At 35.2% G+C, this 16,986-nt stretch overlaps 1 protein-coding gene across 6 annotated transcripts in view; it reads left to right on the forward strand.

Moving 5' to 3' along the window:
• Nucleotides 1-16,986, forward strand: part of LOC109852675 (protein tramtrack, alpha isoform-like) — a 45,469-nt gene that overhangs the window by 12,891 nt on the left and 15,592 nt on the right. For 5 of the 6 annotated variants that reach the window (XM_020424050.1, XM_020424052.1, XM_020424048.1 and 2 more), the window contains exons 2-4: nt 1-200; nt 419-1,148; nt 1,232-1,291. The exon at nt 1-200 is cut by the window's left edge and continues 269 nt beyond it. In XM_020424050.1, the coding sequence (XP_020279639.1) occupies nt 1-200; nt 419-1,148; nt 1,232-1,291 (990 nt within the window). Of the gene's footprint in view, nt 201-418; nt 1,149-1,231; nt 1,292-6,574; nt 9,683-16,986 lie in introns of those variants that run through there. The other variant, XM_020424053.1, reaches the window with a different exon arrangement.

Here is a 16,986-nt window from a genome sequence, read left to right on the forward strand (position 1 = left end):
GTTGTCCGGATCTGAGAAGCGAAGCGATGGCGTCGTCGCAGAGATTCTGTCTGCGCTGGAACAACCACCAGAGCAATTTGCTCTCTGTTTTTGACCAGCTGTTGCACGACGAATGCTTCGTCGACGTCACGCTGGCAGTGGAGGGCCAACTACTCAGGGCGCATAAAATGGTGCTGTCGGCGTGTAGTCCGTACTTTCAGGTATCAATTTATCTGTGTATGTCTCTTTCTTTTCTTTGCTCCCTTCTTCTCGCTCTCTCTTTCTCATAATCGATATTGTTAATAAATATTATTAATAAATATATATTCAGCAATAAGAACCTTGTACAAAATATTCAATGCAGAATTTATCTGCTTTTCGCAGTTTGTTGAAAAAATAAATATTTTGAATTAAATTGATACGTAAATTGCATTTGCAGGCTCTGTTTGCTGGCCACCCCGACAAGCATCCGATAGTCATTCTCAAAGATGTTCCATATGTGGACATGCGTAGTCTCCTAGACTTCATGTATCGTGGCGAAGTGAGCGTCGATCAGGACCGACTGACTGCTTTTTTGCGAGTTGCCGAGTCTTTGAGGATAAAAGGTCTGACCGAGGTGAACGAGGACAAATGTGATCTACCAAACATTACATCTTCCTTATTAAGCGGCAGTCAGAACGCGGTAGCTCCGCCGCCACCCAGCCTTCACCGGATCAATCAGATCGGCTCTTATCATCATCACTCGCAGAAGAGATTCCATCACATGTCCAATCATCCGTTGCTTGGATCGGCGCTGACAGCGCCTAAGCGAAAGCGTGGCAGACCTAGGAAGTTGAGCGGTTCATCAGACACACCAATCGGCGAAGTCGGTCAAGACATGCAGTCCTGCTCAGGTTCCGACTTGGTTCAGGGCTCACCCGAGATGATGGAAATGAAAATGGGATTGGACTTTCAGAGTGAAGTCACTGGCAACGGTAACGCCAGGAGTGGTAGTAGTGGATCTGCCAACAATGTTGGCGGCGCATCTACGGCAACCACCGGTAATACCAGTGGCACGACCTCCTCGGGGTCAACGAAAAGAGACGAGCCTACAGAAAACGGCACTGATGCAGAGCCGCCGGTCACACGGGTCAAGCGAGAACCAGAACCAACGCCCAGCACTTCGCAAGGTAAGAAACGAATAATATAGAATGATATGTAATTGAATTTAAATCTAAATTTGAAACTTGACGTTTTTCCATGTTGATTCTAGGCCCGGATGAAACATTTGCGCGGCCGCACAGTAGACAAGGAAGTGAAGGTTTCAAGCAAGGTAAGACTTATAGCTTCCCTAACTTTAATACGAAAACATTGCAACGTTTACATTTCCCCAATATAGTGAATGCCGAATTTAACCAATTTTTAATTGCGTAAATATGAGCATTTTCTCAGATATCTGTACGTTATAAGATCCTTTAGACTAAGAACTACGCGCATTTTAAAACTTTAACTGAAAAAGCTTCCCGGTGAGGAATTGAACTGGTTTCCTACGTGACAAGTGGAGATACTAACCACTATGCTATCTATACGATTTAAACATTAACTTATTAAATGATTATGCAATTATTCGCCATCTATTTTTATAGTAATTAATGACACAAGTTTTACAATAAATATGTAATATGTATGTAACGGAATATTATTAACTCCTTCAGATCTGGTTTGTTTTTATTGTATAAGAGATAAAGTTTGTTATAAAAGTTACTTATTTTTTATATCTTTAGATTTTATTAATGTATATAAATATTTTTATAACACATTTAGAAAACTTTATTTCTTTCAACTTTTAAAACAGTTTATACGTGTTTATATAAATCTGCCGGAGTTAATTTTGCATTTGAGAGATTCTTGAGAAGATGCATTAGTGCATAGAAATTATTCTGATTATTTTAGTAAAATTCGAATAACGGTTTAATAATTAACTTGAATAAGAGTCATAAAGGTAAGTGTCATAAAGTGTTGAACTATGATGAAATATAAGCGTCTAAGGATCAATCAATATTTAATAAGATAGCATAATTTCACAGATAAAAAAATTTCGTGTTAATAATACGCAAAATAAAATCGCGCATCTTACAATTAATACTCTATGACAATTAATACTCTACTAGACTTCTTAACATGGTGTGAATTGTGTCCCATAACGTGGGCATGGAGAAGAACGATAGATTATTTTTTAACATAGTATATATTTTTTATGCTAAGTCTAACACTTGAGAATGCTGCTTTTTTTTTTTTTAATTAAATAATAAAACTATATATATTTTTTTAAATGTACAAGATATAGATTGAACAAAAATAAATAATCATCCGATATTCTTCTCCGTGCAAACTTTATAAGGACAGGGAGGAATTTGCTTTTGTGCCGTCTAAACGCTTATTCGCCTCCCCTGTAAACGCGCCCTGAGGAGCAAGCAAGCAAAATGCCTTGTTTGGCATTATTGACGACGCTGTGGACTCTCTACGTGAGAATGACTTTTATAGCTCTCTCGCACGATTCGTCGAGGTCGATCGACGACGTCTGAGAATCTGAGAATTAGAGAAACCCGCCGATCTATCAATATATCTCTCGATTATATCCAGTACTTTAGGAACTCGCGTTGCATTTCGCAATGATGATGTTTCGCGCCAATCTAATCTTTTATCGCTGACGACACTTTTATTCTATGTGCTAATGCTTTTGACTTTTCAGAATTTTTTTTCTGAAGCTGCCTTGTCGCGGCTGCCAGTTGTCACCTGCAATCGAGCTCCTTTTTTTTTAATGGAGCTAGCCAGGATTCACGACAACATAAGTGTCAAATTTGTGGCAATTTATCGCGCGCGAACATTCTCAATAATCGTGATCCCGTTTCGAATCGTGGAACGTCATTCCCCCAGACTAAAAAGATATATTCGTTACTTTGATAATTCTCTCGCGAGCTTTGATGTTTTTCAAATCAAAACGCACATGAAAAGAAAGAATAAAGAATGAAAAAAAAAAAAAGCACTGTTCCGGCGCGAGAACAAATTCAGCATCCGGAAAAGCTTGCGTCTCCGAAAAAGAAGGGGGAAAAACAATCAAAAAAAAAAAAACAAAAGCAATTTTCTGATGAGGTAAAAAACAACAATTTTCTTTCTCAAAAAGTTAGCAAGTGGCGTGTCTAAACGTGTCGCCGCACGTCGTCGAACACGTATATATCGATGCGCGCGCGGCGTTCAAAGTGAAAGGAGAAAGAAATCAAAATATCGAATCGAAACATAAATCAAAAGATTTAATAAGAATAAGTGAAAAGACACACAAATACACACACATAGGAAGGGAGAGAGGGAGAGAAAGGAGAGTGTGTGAGAGAGAAAGAGGAAGCCGTTCCGTTAACAAGAGTTCGCGTTTTAGAAACCAGGATACCTACGCCATTTCCGAAAATAAAAAAAAAAAAACAATCGTGAACTCCCTTCTGTACAAAACACCTCCAAAAAAAAAACTTAATTAAATCTTTGAAACCCACACATTGCAGTCCAATGCCGCCAATTGTCCTCGCGCGTATACGATAAATATATATAAAAGACATCTAGATATATTATACATATATATATATACAATACGTAATAACCCATATATATATACTATATATAATTCTCACGTTCGGCCAATGTGCAGCGCTTCGTTCCTATCCGTTTTTCTCCTTTTCTCTTCTTTTTTCCCGGAGCATCATTATTCTTCTTGATATTCTTCAACTCTTGCCGCATCACATACGCTCTCTCTGTTTGATATCGCTCCGACCTAATAATTTAATCTAATTCTAATCCACTCTCCTGGGCCTTAACCCTAGTACTAACTTTTCCTCTACGTCTGTGCCATCTTTTGTTCATCATGCTCCTTCTCCGTACAATTGAGAAACGCTTCGCTGCCATTGGCCACAGTGGTAACAGGAGGGGGTGGAGCCAGCTTTTAGCGGTGCTTACTTTTTTTTGTTGTTGTCTGATTTTTACCTTGAACGCTGGTTAACTTTGTTTTACGCTCGCTTGTTGTGAAGAAAAAACAGAAGTCTTATTATTTTTTTTTATCGCGAAAAGACAGACAGTAAAGAGAAAGAGACAGAGAGAGGGATAGAGAGAAGAGATTGACACATCGAAGCTGATGATAATGATCAAGACGACGACGACGACAACGATGATGTTGATGATGATTATTATTATTATGAGTATGATGATGATGATTATATAATGATAATAATGATGAAAATGAAAATGAATAATAATGATTATGATTATAACGATGATAATGATAAGGAAATAGTAAACAACGGACAACACACATTGTCGATAGGTTTATCGCTCCCGCCTTCTCTTTGCGTTCTCGTTGCTCTAAATGATAATGACGACAATAAAAGAAGATAAATAGAGAGATAACAATAACAGAAACAGGATAGATTAAAATAAAATCTATGTACGTGTAAATGAAGAGGAATGGCAAGTGAAGAAAGAGAAGAAGTAATGTTGACGTTTCGGTTTTTTTTCTCTGTAAATATATGCACTATGAGAATACGTGCGCGAGAGGGTGCTTCGAAGATGTCGTCGAAGATGATCTCGTTTCGGTAGTGACCGTGGTCGCTTTATTCACTTTTGGCGCAGGTGAGTTGAGATTTTCTGAATCACCATCATTCGATCTCTGAAAGATTTAAGCTTTGCGCGGGGGAAGCGAGGGAATTAGGGAGGCCAGCCGCTAGAAAAAAAAAATAGTAAACCAAAAAAAAAACAAAGTCAAAATTATTGTATATAAATAGATAAAACGAAAAAAAAAAAAAAACGGAATTATTTCGAAAAGTGCCGAAGAGAAAGCCGAATGTAAAAGGTTATGACGTCGAAGGTCGAAAAAGCGGATAAACACACATAAATAGAAGTAATCATATGCATTTGTATCTCAAATTGTATAAAATATAATATATAATAAAACACGCAGAAAAAAAGAAGAGAATACATATCTTTTTTTTCTCGAGCGTCCTCGATCTCGATGGATCGTCTTCTCGTAGAGAATGGATAACAAGTTAGACTGGACTGGACGCACTGGACTGAAAGGAGTGTAAGCAAAGTGTACACGTGTGTCGTGCTGGTATAATTTATATGCGTGATTATCTGATGCATATACGGGTTGTTTGGGGAAATATCGTCCTTCTTGTTTGATCACAGATTCCAAGTGGAAGAGAAACTGTATTTCAACGAATCTTGCTTCTGTATGTTTCATCAGTGAAATTAATTAGCTTAACACTCGCATCGAGTTCGGCATTTGTTCGGAATGCGTGTAAAAATGTCGATAGACGTTGAAAAACGATCAAAGTTGAACGCGCGTGTTCATGGTGAAACAAGTACAGCACATGTTTCGCTTATCGATTTGCCGACTTTGATCGTTCGTCATTAAAAAAAAAAAAAAAAAGAAAAAAAAACAACCCTTTCGATGTTTAAACAACGGCGACGAGGTTTTAGTTTTCCTCTTCGGAATCTATGATTTAACGGAAGCATTGTATGTATGCACACGTGTGTGCCTGGGAATGCAAGCGTGTGTGAAATATTCAGTGAATGAGAGAGAGTATGTGGTGTAAGTGGTGCGTGCGTGGAAGACTTGAAGAATGCGTGTGTGTGAGAGAAAAGAAGAGCTGGAACTTATACGAAGAAGGACGAAAAAAAAAAAGTGATGTTAATTATTCGACTGGGAAGAAAGAATGTGTGAAAGTGTACGAGTCTGGGAAAGAACAGAAGGGCAAACATAAGTGGGAGCGGGGACGACATAGAGAGAGAGAGCGTGTCGCAGCGTAAAATATCTTTTAACACGGGGACAGAAGTTGACAGACGGCCGATTCAAAACACGGTTGACTCTTTTTGCTGGCTCTACCCTTCCTCTTGCTTCCCTCCACAAATATAGAAATGCATTGTGCCAATACAGTATATCATATACAGAGATACATAATCACCAATGTGTGGTAGAAATCCGTTTATCAGAAATCAATCCATGGACGATCCGTGCGCAGTGTGGAAGTTCAGGCGACAATTATATTCTTACACCACAGTGCTCGCCAAGTCACGGCAAATGAAGGACCGTGGTCCAAGAGCTAACGCATTTCGATTCGTACTAAATCCCACTCTTCTCTCGTTCGACGCTAGAACGAGAGATATATCGATGTAGATTTGGTCCTCATTTATCACGACTCGGTGAGCACCGTCTTATACAATCGTAAGATGCAAAAATTTTGCAAATATAAGAGGTGTGCAATATTGACGTGTATGTACATACATAACAAATCAAGAAATCAATCCGAAGTCTGTGATTGCGATTTGACAATAGTAAACATCTAAAGTATCGGTGACAATTGAAAATAGATGATAGCAAAAAATACCTGGAATGTTATTTGTCTCTGTGATATATTGCTTTTGAAAACTTATCGTATTAGGAAGAAATGTATGAGAGAGTCTAGTGTCTTCTGATAAACGAAATTCTACCGCGCATAATACAAATGCTTGCACGAAAATAAAAAATTACCGGTCGTAGAGAGCGATTTAAAGGACCGAGGTTTCTTCGTTTCAGAACTGGAAGAGACGTCGAGCGGTGGTGGCGATAGTAGCGAACCGCCTCATATCCGCATCAACTTCGACCGATGTTTTCATAAGGAATACAGTACGTCGACGCTACAGGGTAAGACCGCGTCATCCGCCGTCACAATGTCTATGGGTGACGATCAGCAACAGCAACATTCGGATACCGAGATGGAGACGAAGACAATGTCGAAGGACAGCTTAAGTGCCATATTTAGCGTGATGGCCAGCGAGTCGGAAATCAGTCAGAGCGACTTTGAGGGCTCATTCAAGGCTGAGAATGAGCGCACGGAAGGCTCGGTGCGAGATTACTGCGTGAAAGAGGGCGATGTGTATCGGTGCACAGTGTGTCATCGCACATATACACACATCAGCAACTTTTGCCGGCACTACGTCACCTCGCATAAGCCTAACGTCAAGTACTACCCCTGCCAATATTGCGGCAAAGAATTTACCAGAAAAGATAACATGATCGCTCATGTTAAGATCATACATAACTCTAAACCGCCCACGAGTCTCAGCAATAATAGCGGCAACAGCAGTAGTAGTATGGGCCAGCCACGGTAGACTACCGCCGATTAGGCGTCCTCTTGTTCTGCCTTTTCCCTTAGGTCACGTTTCTTGGGCCTTACGCGAAAACTCGTGTGATAACGCGAGTTTGAAAACATTTTATTATTATTCATTAAAACATTTATTACTTATATCGGGGTATTATAAGTGATAGATTTGTATGATGCCAAGATTTTCTGTGTTATTAACAAACTTTGATATCAGTTGATAATAACTAAACAAGATTATCTTAAGAGTCTGATGATGTCATAGCGATATTATTCATAACTAGCAAATAACTATGGTAGCAAGAATCGGAAAGAGGGAGAAGGCAGAGAAGTTAAAGACGCGAGAGAAGAAACGAAATTTGAATGAAATCTGTTCACTCGTGAAAAAAAAAAAAAGAAACAAAAGAGAGAGATGTATGTAGAATGCGTAAACTAGCTAGGCGAAATTTGGTTGATCTTACAGAATGGTTAAGTCAGAATGGCTAGAGGGGGGTGGGCACGCAAAGAATAATAATGGGGTGTGCAAAGATTTAAGCTATCGCCAGAATACGCAATTCTTGGTTTTTCGTGCGGGCGTTTTCCATCAGAGTTTCTGGCGCATAAATTGAATATTAGTGAGGTTTAATTGTCTCAGAATGGAATATACTTCAGAAAGTATGTTCCATCGATGTTGTACATTATTATACTTGTTGTTTGAGATTAGCGTTGCGACGTTGCGTGATCTGCGAAATTATGTGGTGCGGGTCTGACCAAGTCTAATACGCACTAAGATAACCTTGAATCACTACTGAATAGCAATCGTTAGCTTCTTAAATTAACTTAAATTAACGAGATGTTAACTATCGTTAGTTGATGCTTCTTGAACGACATTCTTAGTATCATTTTTACAAGATAGCACATTCTTTACTTATATCATATAATACCTATTACAAAATCTTATCTCCATTCTGATCCTGCCGATCTAATTCTGTAACTTGCAACGTATGTTATTAACAATACGTTAGTAAAAATAGCAAAATTGTCGTTAGTAAGTTATAGAATAAGAACGCAAACTTTTAATCCTAGTGTTAATTCTAGTTATCTTTATCCAATCTTCGTGCCTTCGAAGACCCACAACGCACACGTTTCGGCATTTCGTGTCACGCAATGCCTATCTTCTTGAGGAACATAACTATACCTCCAGTAGTGCCGGAAATTCTTGAAACGAATCGCGCGCGCGTAACAAGCGCAACGGGCATTAATATTACAAAATGAATGAGCTTTATAGCACTTGCTCGAAAAAGAAAGAGCGAGGCAGATATAAGTACACAGGAAGCCAAGGGAGAGGCTTTTGTACCGCGTCGTAGAAACAGTTTAACTCGTCTAAAGTTTTTTTTTTTTTTTTTTTTTAATATAAACTAAAAGTTTAAATCTAACTAATGCGCTCGTTGCGTCGCCGCAACATAGTTTAGCGTCGTATAACGGGTGATTAGTTGTAAAGACGATTATATTGCGTAGGGAAGAAGAGGAAGAGGAAAAGGAGGCGATATATAAATTCAAATCAACGCAGAGAGACTATATTTGCTATATTGTCTGATTACAATTACATTGCAGAGAAAATCAAACACGTCAGTTGATGAAGCTTGGCGATACATTTCTAAGAAGTGCGCGCGCGTGTTTTATCCCCTTTCCCGGAAGAAGGTCTTTGACGTACTCGTTCATGTTTGTCAATCTCGGACCTTTGTTCTTGGTGAAAAAAAAAAAACACTAGTACTTTTACGCAGTTAATTCTTAATAATACAGAATACCTCAACATTTATATCTCTTGAAGAATAAAAATTGTCAAAAGTAATTGCGCGATCAATACATATAGCAATAAGGAAATTAAGTTTATAGATGAAATTGATGATTTTGAAAATGCATTATTTACATATAATACATTAATTATTTGTATACAATAATTATATAATTACATAATTATCATTATGTAATTATCATATATATGTACATTACATTACATATATTTGTTACAATTTATGTTTGTTAAGCTATTGTATGAGAACTTTAATTGAACTCGTAAAAAAATAGAGAATGAATTAATAAGATAAAACACGCGCGCGCTTGTGCACGTGCAGGCGCAGTGTAAATAAGAAGGAAACTATGTAGACTGAGTAAATGCAATATATATGTACATATATATCTCGATGACCGTTCGCCATGTTGTTGTTGAGCCGTTTTTGGTCGCGAATAAAAATGTTACGGTGGCATTTTTGAATAGGCGGTAGTAAAAGGAGACGGGAGGGCAAAACAGAAGGGCAATCTTGCAAAAGACTGCAGAGGGACGGTTTTAACGACACCAAATACAAGATAGTACTGACATTGGATAGACTGAAGGCACTTTTAGTAGTAACTTAACGCCGCCGCCATGCCGCTACCGTACGGTCTGTTTATCTGACAATGAGTTTTTTTTCAGATATTAGCAAACTTCTGAAGTGAGAACAAACCTTGAAATGTATAAAATCTATAAAAAAATGACATAAGAAAAAATTATATACATACATATATAGCACTTATATCGTATCGAATATATAAAAGTTTCTCTAAATTTTAATATATGTATAATACACATAATTGTACAAAATAGTACTAAAATTTGTTACTAAAACTTTATTATATACTTTTATTTATATATTAGTAGTGTTAACTTTACATATCAATTTAAGCATTGGATTGTTAAAGTTGTGAGATTATTTAACTAAAAGTTTTTTTGTCTTTAAAATTAACTCTAGCTGAATTTTATTTGTGAATGCAATACTAGAATGCGATACTAGTTTTGAATCACATTGTTTCACATTAAATGTTTATTGTTTGCTTTTTTCTCTATTAACTTTGTAATATCTGGATTTCACTAAATCATTAAATTTAAATAAATAATTAGCATTATCCGCGCAATTTTTCTATAATAGATATATAATTTTATTCATTCTTAATTTTTTTTATTTGTTATTCTATTATCTTGATAATAAAGCGAGAGTCTTAGAAGAAGCAATAATAGTAATAACTAATGATATAAGAATGTAATAAGAGTGAAACGATACGTGTGTAAGTAAACATGATACAACGTTAATCCTTTGAGCTTGTACGTCTAATCTCAGTTGTTATTCGATTTAACCTGAACTTCAAAGATTTTTACTTAATACGACTGATTATGATTAAAGCTTTTTACTATAACACATGCACTGATTATGATTAGTGCTAATTTTGTGTCTTACACGCATAGTTCAGAAATTGTTATCAAAAAATCATACATTTGACACAAGCCGCAAAGAAAGCTCAGAGAAAGACTTGAGAGAGAAGATAAAATCATCGCAATGTAACATTGTGTGAACTTTTGTCACGTCTGTCGCAGGTGAAAAAAAAAATTACAAAGCTGACTGATTCTAGATTTTAAAAATTACGAGTGCAAAGGATTGATGTTCCAATTTAGGAAGCAATGAGATTTTTGTCATTTTTAGAAAGAACCACGAATAACGGTTATATGTGTCGAAACTGGCCGCGCGGTAATACGGTAATGACGGTAGAGGCTTAGTCGCGAGAAAGAAAGAGAGAGAAAGAGAGAAAAGCACTAGAAACATAGATGAGATCGTAGCTTATTATATTTTGCACCTTACACTCCGTCGAGCGGTCCTCCCTTTATGAGAGAGGAGCGAGACGATTTATATACAAATTTTTCACTAGTTGGGCATAGACGTTAGACGACTAGAGGCTACACACAATCATACCTATAACAATTTTATATATATATATATATATATATATATATATATATGTATGTATATGTATATATATGTATATATATATAAACTATACTATTATTAGTTATCACAAGTAACAGAGACCGTTGTTACTTTAACGTGTGACGGGATTAGACGGGCCCGTCCCGTGCAATTGACCACTGTTGTTCGTTCGTTATTCAAGAAGTGTATCTAGTAAAGATAACGAAAGTTGTAGTCGTAAAGATCGAGTCGCTGTCGCGACCAATAGGTAGGCCACACGATCAGAAAATAGAGAATATCGGCATTTTCAATTTGTTTTATCTACTTACGGCAGTGTTTTTTCATAATTTATAACTTACTTCAGTTCAATCCATTATTCAAATATAAAAAATCAGTTTATTTCGAAAGTAGACTATTGGCTCCGGATTCTCCCAATTGCGCAATGTTTCTTCGAAATTATAAATGTTTTGAAATGTGTTTTTTTCGGGGATTGTCGTCAAAATAAGTTTCACGAGGCCCAATAAGATCGCGATGCGATTCGAGCGTATTTTTAAGCGAAGACAGTTTTTAGAGAGTTCTATAATATCAGTTAGAGACAGAGGCAGCATATAGATTGCGAAGTAAATATATTAAGGGTGAAAGGAACCCCGAGGGAGTTTTTGTTGGGAATAAGAAACAGAAAATTGTTTCGTCAATTGTTAGAAGGCTGGATAGTAGGCCGTGCCGTGAATCTTCGCGCACTCAGGTCAATTATCTGCAACATATTTCGAAACTTTGATGGACCAAAGAGCTTCTTTCTCGACGCTTGTAGATTATTTACTCGAAAGAAGAAAAGATATCCCAGAGGAATTTCGCACAAACCTCAAAACCCAGGATATACAGTGCCAAGTTTTTACAATAAAAACAAATAAGAACTTTTTTATAAATAACATACATTAGTGTGAGATTTTACTCTCACTAATATTAAATTTTATATAAATTTAGATATCACAGTGTTAACACGTTGACAGCCGGTAAAGTGAAATTATCATATATTAACAAAATGTAGCCGGCTGTCAAAAAAAAAAAAAAAAAAAAAAAAATGTTAATTATCGCAACTAATCGTAATAAGACGAATTAAATTATCGTTGATAAAGTGAAAAGACAAACATTTTTTTATATCTTTCTCGTCTTATATATATATAATATAAAGTATATTATCTCTAAATTATAATCATCTGCGAAGATCATATAAGAAACGAAGAAGATTGCGGCACTAAATATTTCTGGGATTACAGGGTAGCATACTTATTAGATCAATTATTATCCGCAATATTTACAACTTGGACCAAAGAACATCTAAGAACCCCCAGTAGAATTACTTCAAGGGTAGAGATTCTTACAGAAAAATTGCGCGAGGATAAATGTGGGGACGGTCACGGCCTGATTTCACGACGGGTTGCAAACCCGTCAAACGCACAATGGTCTGAAAATCATTTTTCCAGATTATATCTAGTATGATCGAAATTCCAAACTCGCAAGAAAACTTAATTTTGATATCCAAGAAATTATTCTTTAATCGAGAAAGAAATAGTTCTATATTTTACTATTTTATATATATTGTCTTTTGTTTAATTATATATATGACACATATACATATAGTTACAAATTACATTTTATGTATATCTAATATCTTAAAACATAATATACTCTTAAAACTTAAACTTTTTTACGGTCAATTCGATTTTATTACAAAATTTAAATTTTTATATTCAACTTTAATTAATTAAAAAGTTTTGAAATGTGTAGACTCTCTCGATTTTATTTAAAAAATCAAGTTGTGGCTAAAAATATTGTTTTCAAGCCATTGTGCGATATAGGTTCGCAACCGTACGTAAAAATTTATACAGTGAGAGAAGGAACAGAGGGAAACTAGAAAAAAGGAAAACAAGAAAAGTGCAAAAAGGCAGCGGTTAGACAGCTTATATCAATTTTTAGAAAAGAAAGGCAAACAAATAATTAAATACACTCACATTTGATAATCACTGAGAGGCTAAGACTAACTCAATTAATTAAAGGATGGGAAAATACGAACAGTTATTGCTCTAAATAAAAGGATTATTGAGAGAGAAAGTCTACAGATTCTTTCGTATAATCGACAGTTTTGCAAAAGATTTTCTGGGACGTTGCAATTTTTCTTGAATTTAAGCAGATTTAGTTACATTGAATCTTTGTTGTTGCTATTGTTTAACGAGCGAATTTGCAGAGTTTTCTCTCATTGGTATGCAGTTTTTGAGGTTCGCGATTTTATCAGTCTGTACAATAACAGTATCAGTCTGTACAATAACTAAGAGTGTACGTACGTGTGTGTATATATGTGCGTGTGTATGTAAAAAAGAGAGAAAGAAGGAGAGAGAGATAGCGCTTTGGTTCACCCTGATCGATGTCTGCGTGAGAAGCACGAAAAAGGGTGTGAACACTAGAAATTAGAAACACAACATTTTTGCTTTTTATCGTTCCTACGTTTTGTAATTTTCTTTTTCGCGTCTTTTAAAAAATTGCATATACCAAAAACAAACCTTAAATATTTATATATAGACATTTATACATAAATATTTATATATAAATATTGTCGCAAAATTATCATCGTCATAATTTTCTATTTATTGTTGCTGCGAAATTCAGCTTTGGACTTTATACAATCCTACACAATAATTGAAAATATTGTAGAAATATCCTGCCTATTATACATATATATTGATGTTTGCTTTTTAGATTAAGTTTTGAGTTTATAGGTTTTTTCGAGATCGTGAAAAATCATAAAAATGATTTTCTTTTTTATTTTTGTTGTCTCATTTAAAAATTTTATTGGCACGACAAGGTTTTGCAAATCTGCAGTTGTCGCACAAACGTTATCACATCCTTTTGTGACAATTTTAAAGCAGTTACAGATAGCACTTTGCGATACGCGATACTGTAACATGTAAGCACATTTGGTCCATCCTCGATTTTGCTCTGGTTCCCTTGCTTAGCATCCGAAGGCTCGTGATCAGAATAAATCGCTTTAAAAAAAAAAAAAAAAAATTAAATGGTTAAAATATTCAGCGACTGATCTTGAGACTCGTTCGAACTCGTGGTATTTAAAGGAGGAGAAATTCGCTCACGTTCGTTGCCTTTTCGATGTTGTTAAACTTTTAGAATTAAGGTTGTTAAAAAGCGCTTTCAATTGTTGCCAATTATAGAGGGGACAATCGAGGAAGAACGAGTGATTTTTGTGAAAACTTGAAGGTACAAAAAAAGGATACGTAAGATTTATAAGGTCCCCGCGTACATTCGTACAAAATTAGTGTTCAAATTGTAAAAAGTGTTCATAATGAAGGGAGAGAGATGTACCTATGCGTTGTGAGGGATTGATCTTTTCGAGGATGGCCACTGTATGATCGCGATACGTATTACGTCGCATTGTCAAGTTACATTTTCATATCTTTTTTATATAGACGTTCGAAAAAATTGTTATTTATGTAGATTTTTTAACTCCAAGAAGTTTCACATAATATTTGACAGTAAAATCCTGACACAAATTAGATTCTGTTAATATTTATGTTAAATTATATATATTGCAAAATTTCTAAGTATCGTTGTGCTTTTAAATTTTATGACCAAATTTTATTAAATTTTGTTATATATAATTTATATTGCATTGTAAAATTTTATACAAAACTTTTATACATCTTTGAAGTACACACCAAACTCAATGAGATATACTTTTTTAGAGCGTCTGCAACTGCTTCTACCCTGTATCGCGAGAAAAAGCGCAAGACTGCGATAAAAATTGTATTTTCCTGTGACCTTGATTTTCTCACGCTGTCATCGCGGGTACAATGGTTTCTTCGCTGAGTTTTAAACATGTTCGCTTAATATGTTTAATTAATAGAAGTTTTAAGAAAAAATCGAAGATGTAAGAAAAAAATAACAGAGGCAGTCGTGGTAAATATATTAAGATATATACAGAGAGATATATATATATATAGAGTATATATTATGTTATATTTATGCAACTATTGCAAAAGTATCGTGCCGAAGTTAGTTTTTCATCTCGTTTTTTGTTCGTTCCTTTGTAAAAGGGATCACCAGTCAATATATGTCACTTATTCTTAGGTTTCTCTAGCACGACTATTGCAGAGAGAAATCGATCGAGCGAACGAGAGGCAAAGTGTGTGCGTGCGTGCGTGTGCGCGCGCGCGTGTGTGTGTGTGCGTCAGAATGAATGAGAGAGTGAAGCAAGAGAAAGAAAGAAAGAATGTGTGACTTTAATTTACGAGGCTTAGAAAGCAGACTGTACTATCGAATAGATTTTAATATATACATATATAAATACATATATATACATATATATATATATACATATATATATATGTATATACACATACATATGTATGTACGTATAAACAAAGATATATATATATATACACACATACACACATATATATTAAAAAAAGAATCATAGTTTATTATTGCAATTAAATTACATTCAAATATAATAGAGAGAAGGATAGAGAGTACGAGAGAATGAAAGAGAGTGTGAAAATTGAGAAAAAATTATATATGCAAAAACGGTATATTATATGTATACATATTATATATTATTGCGATTATTATATGACGATTTTATCATTATATTATCATTAATATTATTATTATATTATATATATTATATATAAACAGAAGTTATATCGAATATATTTTAGCGCTAGTTGATACTATCTATTATATATAACGTCGTTGCAGTTGCGAGACGATGCGTCAGAAAACGAGGGCAAAAATTTAAAAAAAAAAAAAAAAAAAAAAAGAAAGAAAGAAAGAGGGGAGAAATCGACGATTGCGCGACGAACGATAGTTACAAAAACAAATAAGAAGATTGCTCGATCTCCGGAATATTTAATATGTAATTAAATACGATAAAAAAACGCGCGTTGAATTACTATATGGTTTTCATGCGGGACCCGATGTTGTAATACGCGCAAGTAATCCCCAGTTCGGTGCCTTTTTTAAGCGACATAAAATAACATCATTGTTAAAAAAAAAAAGAAAGATAAAGAGATTGTAGAGAGAGAGAGAAACAAAATGTGTGAGAAAAGAAATAAATAAATTGTTATTTGCACGTGTATCCTCCCTTCGTCAAAGGGCCGGATCGACGATCGCATTCTCAGTGCCAAATATAAGAGAGAGAAAAAGAGAGCGAGAGATTTGCTCTCCGAGAGGATAAAAATTTAATAAGAAATAAGCAGATGTGAGAGGAAAGGACAAAAATTTTATAGGGAATTTTTCTAGAGCTGACGAATCTTTTCTGACGCTGGGTAGACTTAGTATATTTTATATGCACTGATTGTTCGACTATGATTATCAATAATAAAGAAAAAACGGTGTTCAATAGATTGTAAATGAGAGGGTTTTTAATTAAGTCTCGCCAATCACCGAACAATCCGCATACAAATCTCTTAAGAGAATAATTGTTGCCAAATAAGTTCTTCTTCAGGCTCTCAATCGCTTAATTTTTAAGATTCGAAGTACGTGGAAAAAACTTTTGAATCTTTTCTTGTAAATTATTCACGTCAAAAGAAGGAAGATTAAGCTGTTTGATTTCTCGTTTTCGATCTTTTTACAATTTGTCAACTTTTTGTTAATTTCAAGATATTCTACACCTATATCTAATGATTTTGATCGACAAGTGACAGAATGTATCGTTTTTTGTAAACTTACAAGAATCCTGCGAAAGAAGAGGCGTGTTGCGCATTTCGGTACAAATAGTCGTACAAGTCACATATGTTAACATATTGTGGTAATAATAATGTGAAGAAGAGAGAGAACGAGAAAAGAAGCATGAAAACTATTTTTGTCGTACATATGTGCAATTGTTATCGCGAGCGCGAAAGACGGTGAAAGTGTAACAATGTGTTCGAGAAACAAAGAAGAAGCGGAAGTAAAAATATTATCAACAGTTTTCCGCGTTTTTTGTCAACACAAGACGGCAACAATTTCGCATTTTTTCTAATCCCGTTGATTCGAGATGAAAGGTAACTACCAATGCTACCACTCACAATGTAGTGACTATA

The sequence above is a fragment of the Pseudomyrmex gracilis genome, unplaced genomic scaffold (assembly GCF_002006095.1).
Source record: "Pseudomyrmex gracilis isolate BER0280 unplaced genomic scaffold, ASM200609v1 scaffold_33, whole genome shotgun sequence".
Taxonomy (NCBI): Eukaryota; Metazoa; Arthropoda; class Insecta; order Hymenoptera; family Formicidae; genus Pseudomyrmex; species Pseudomyrmex gracilis.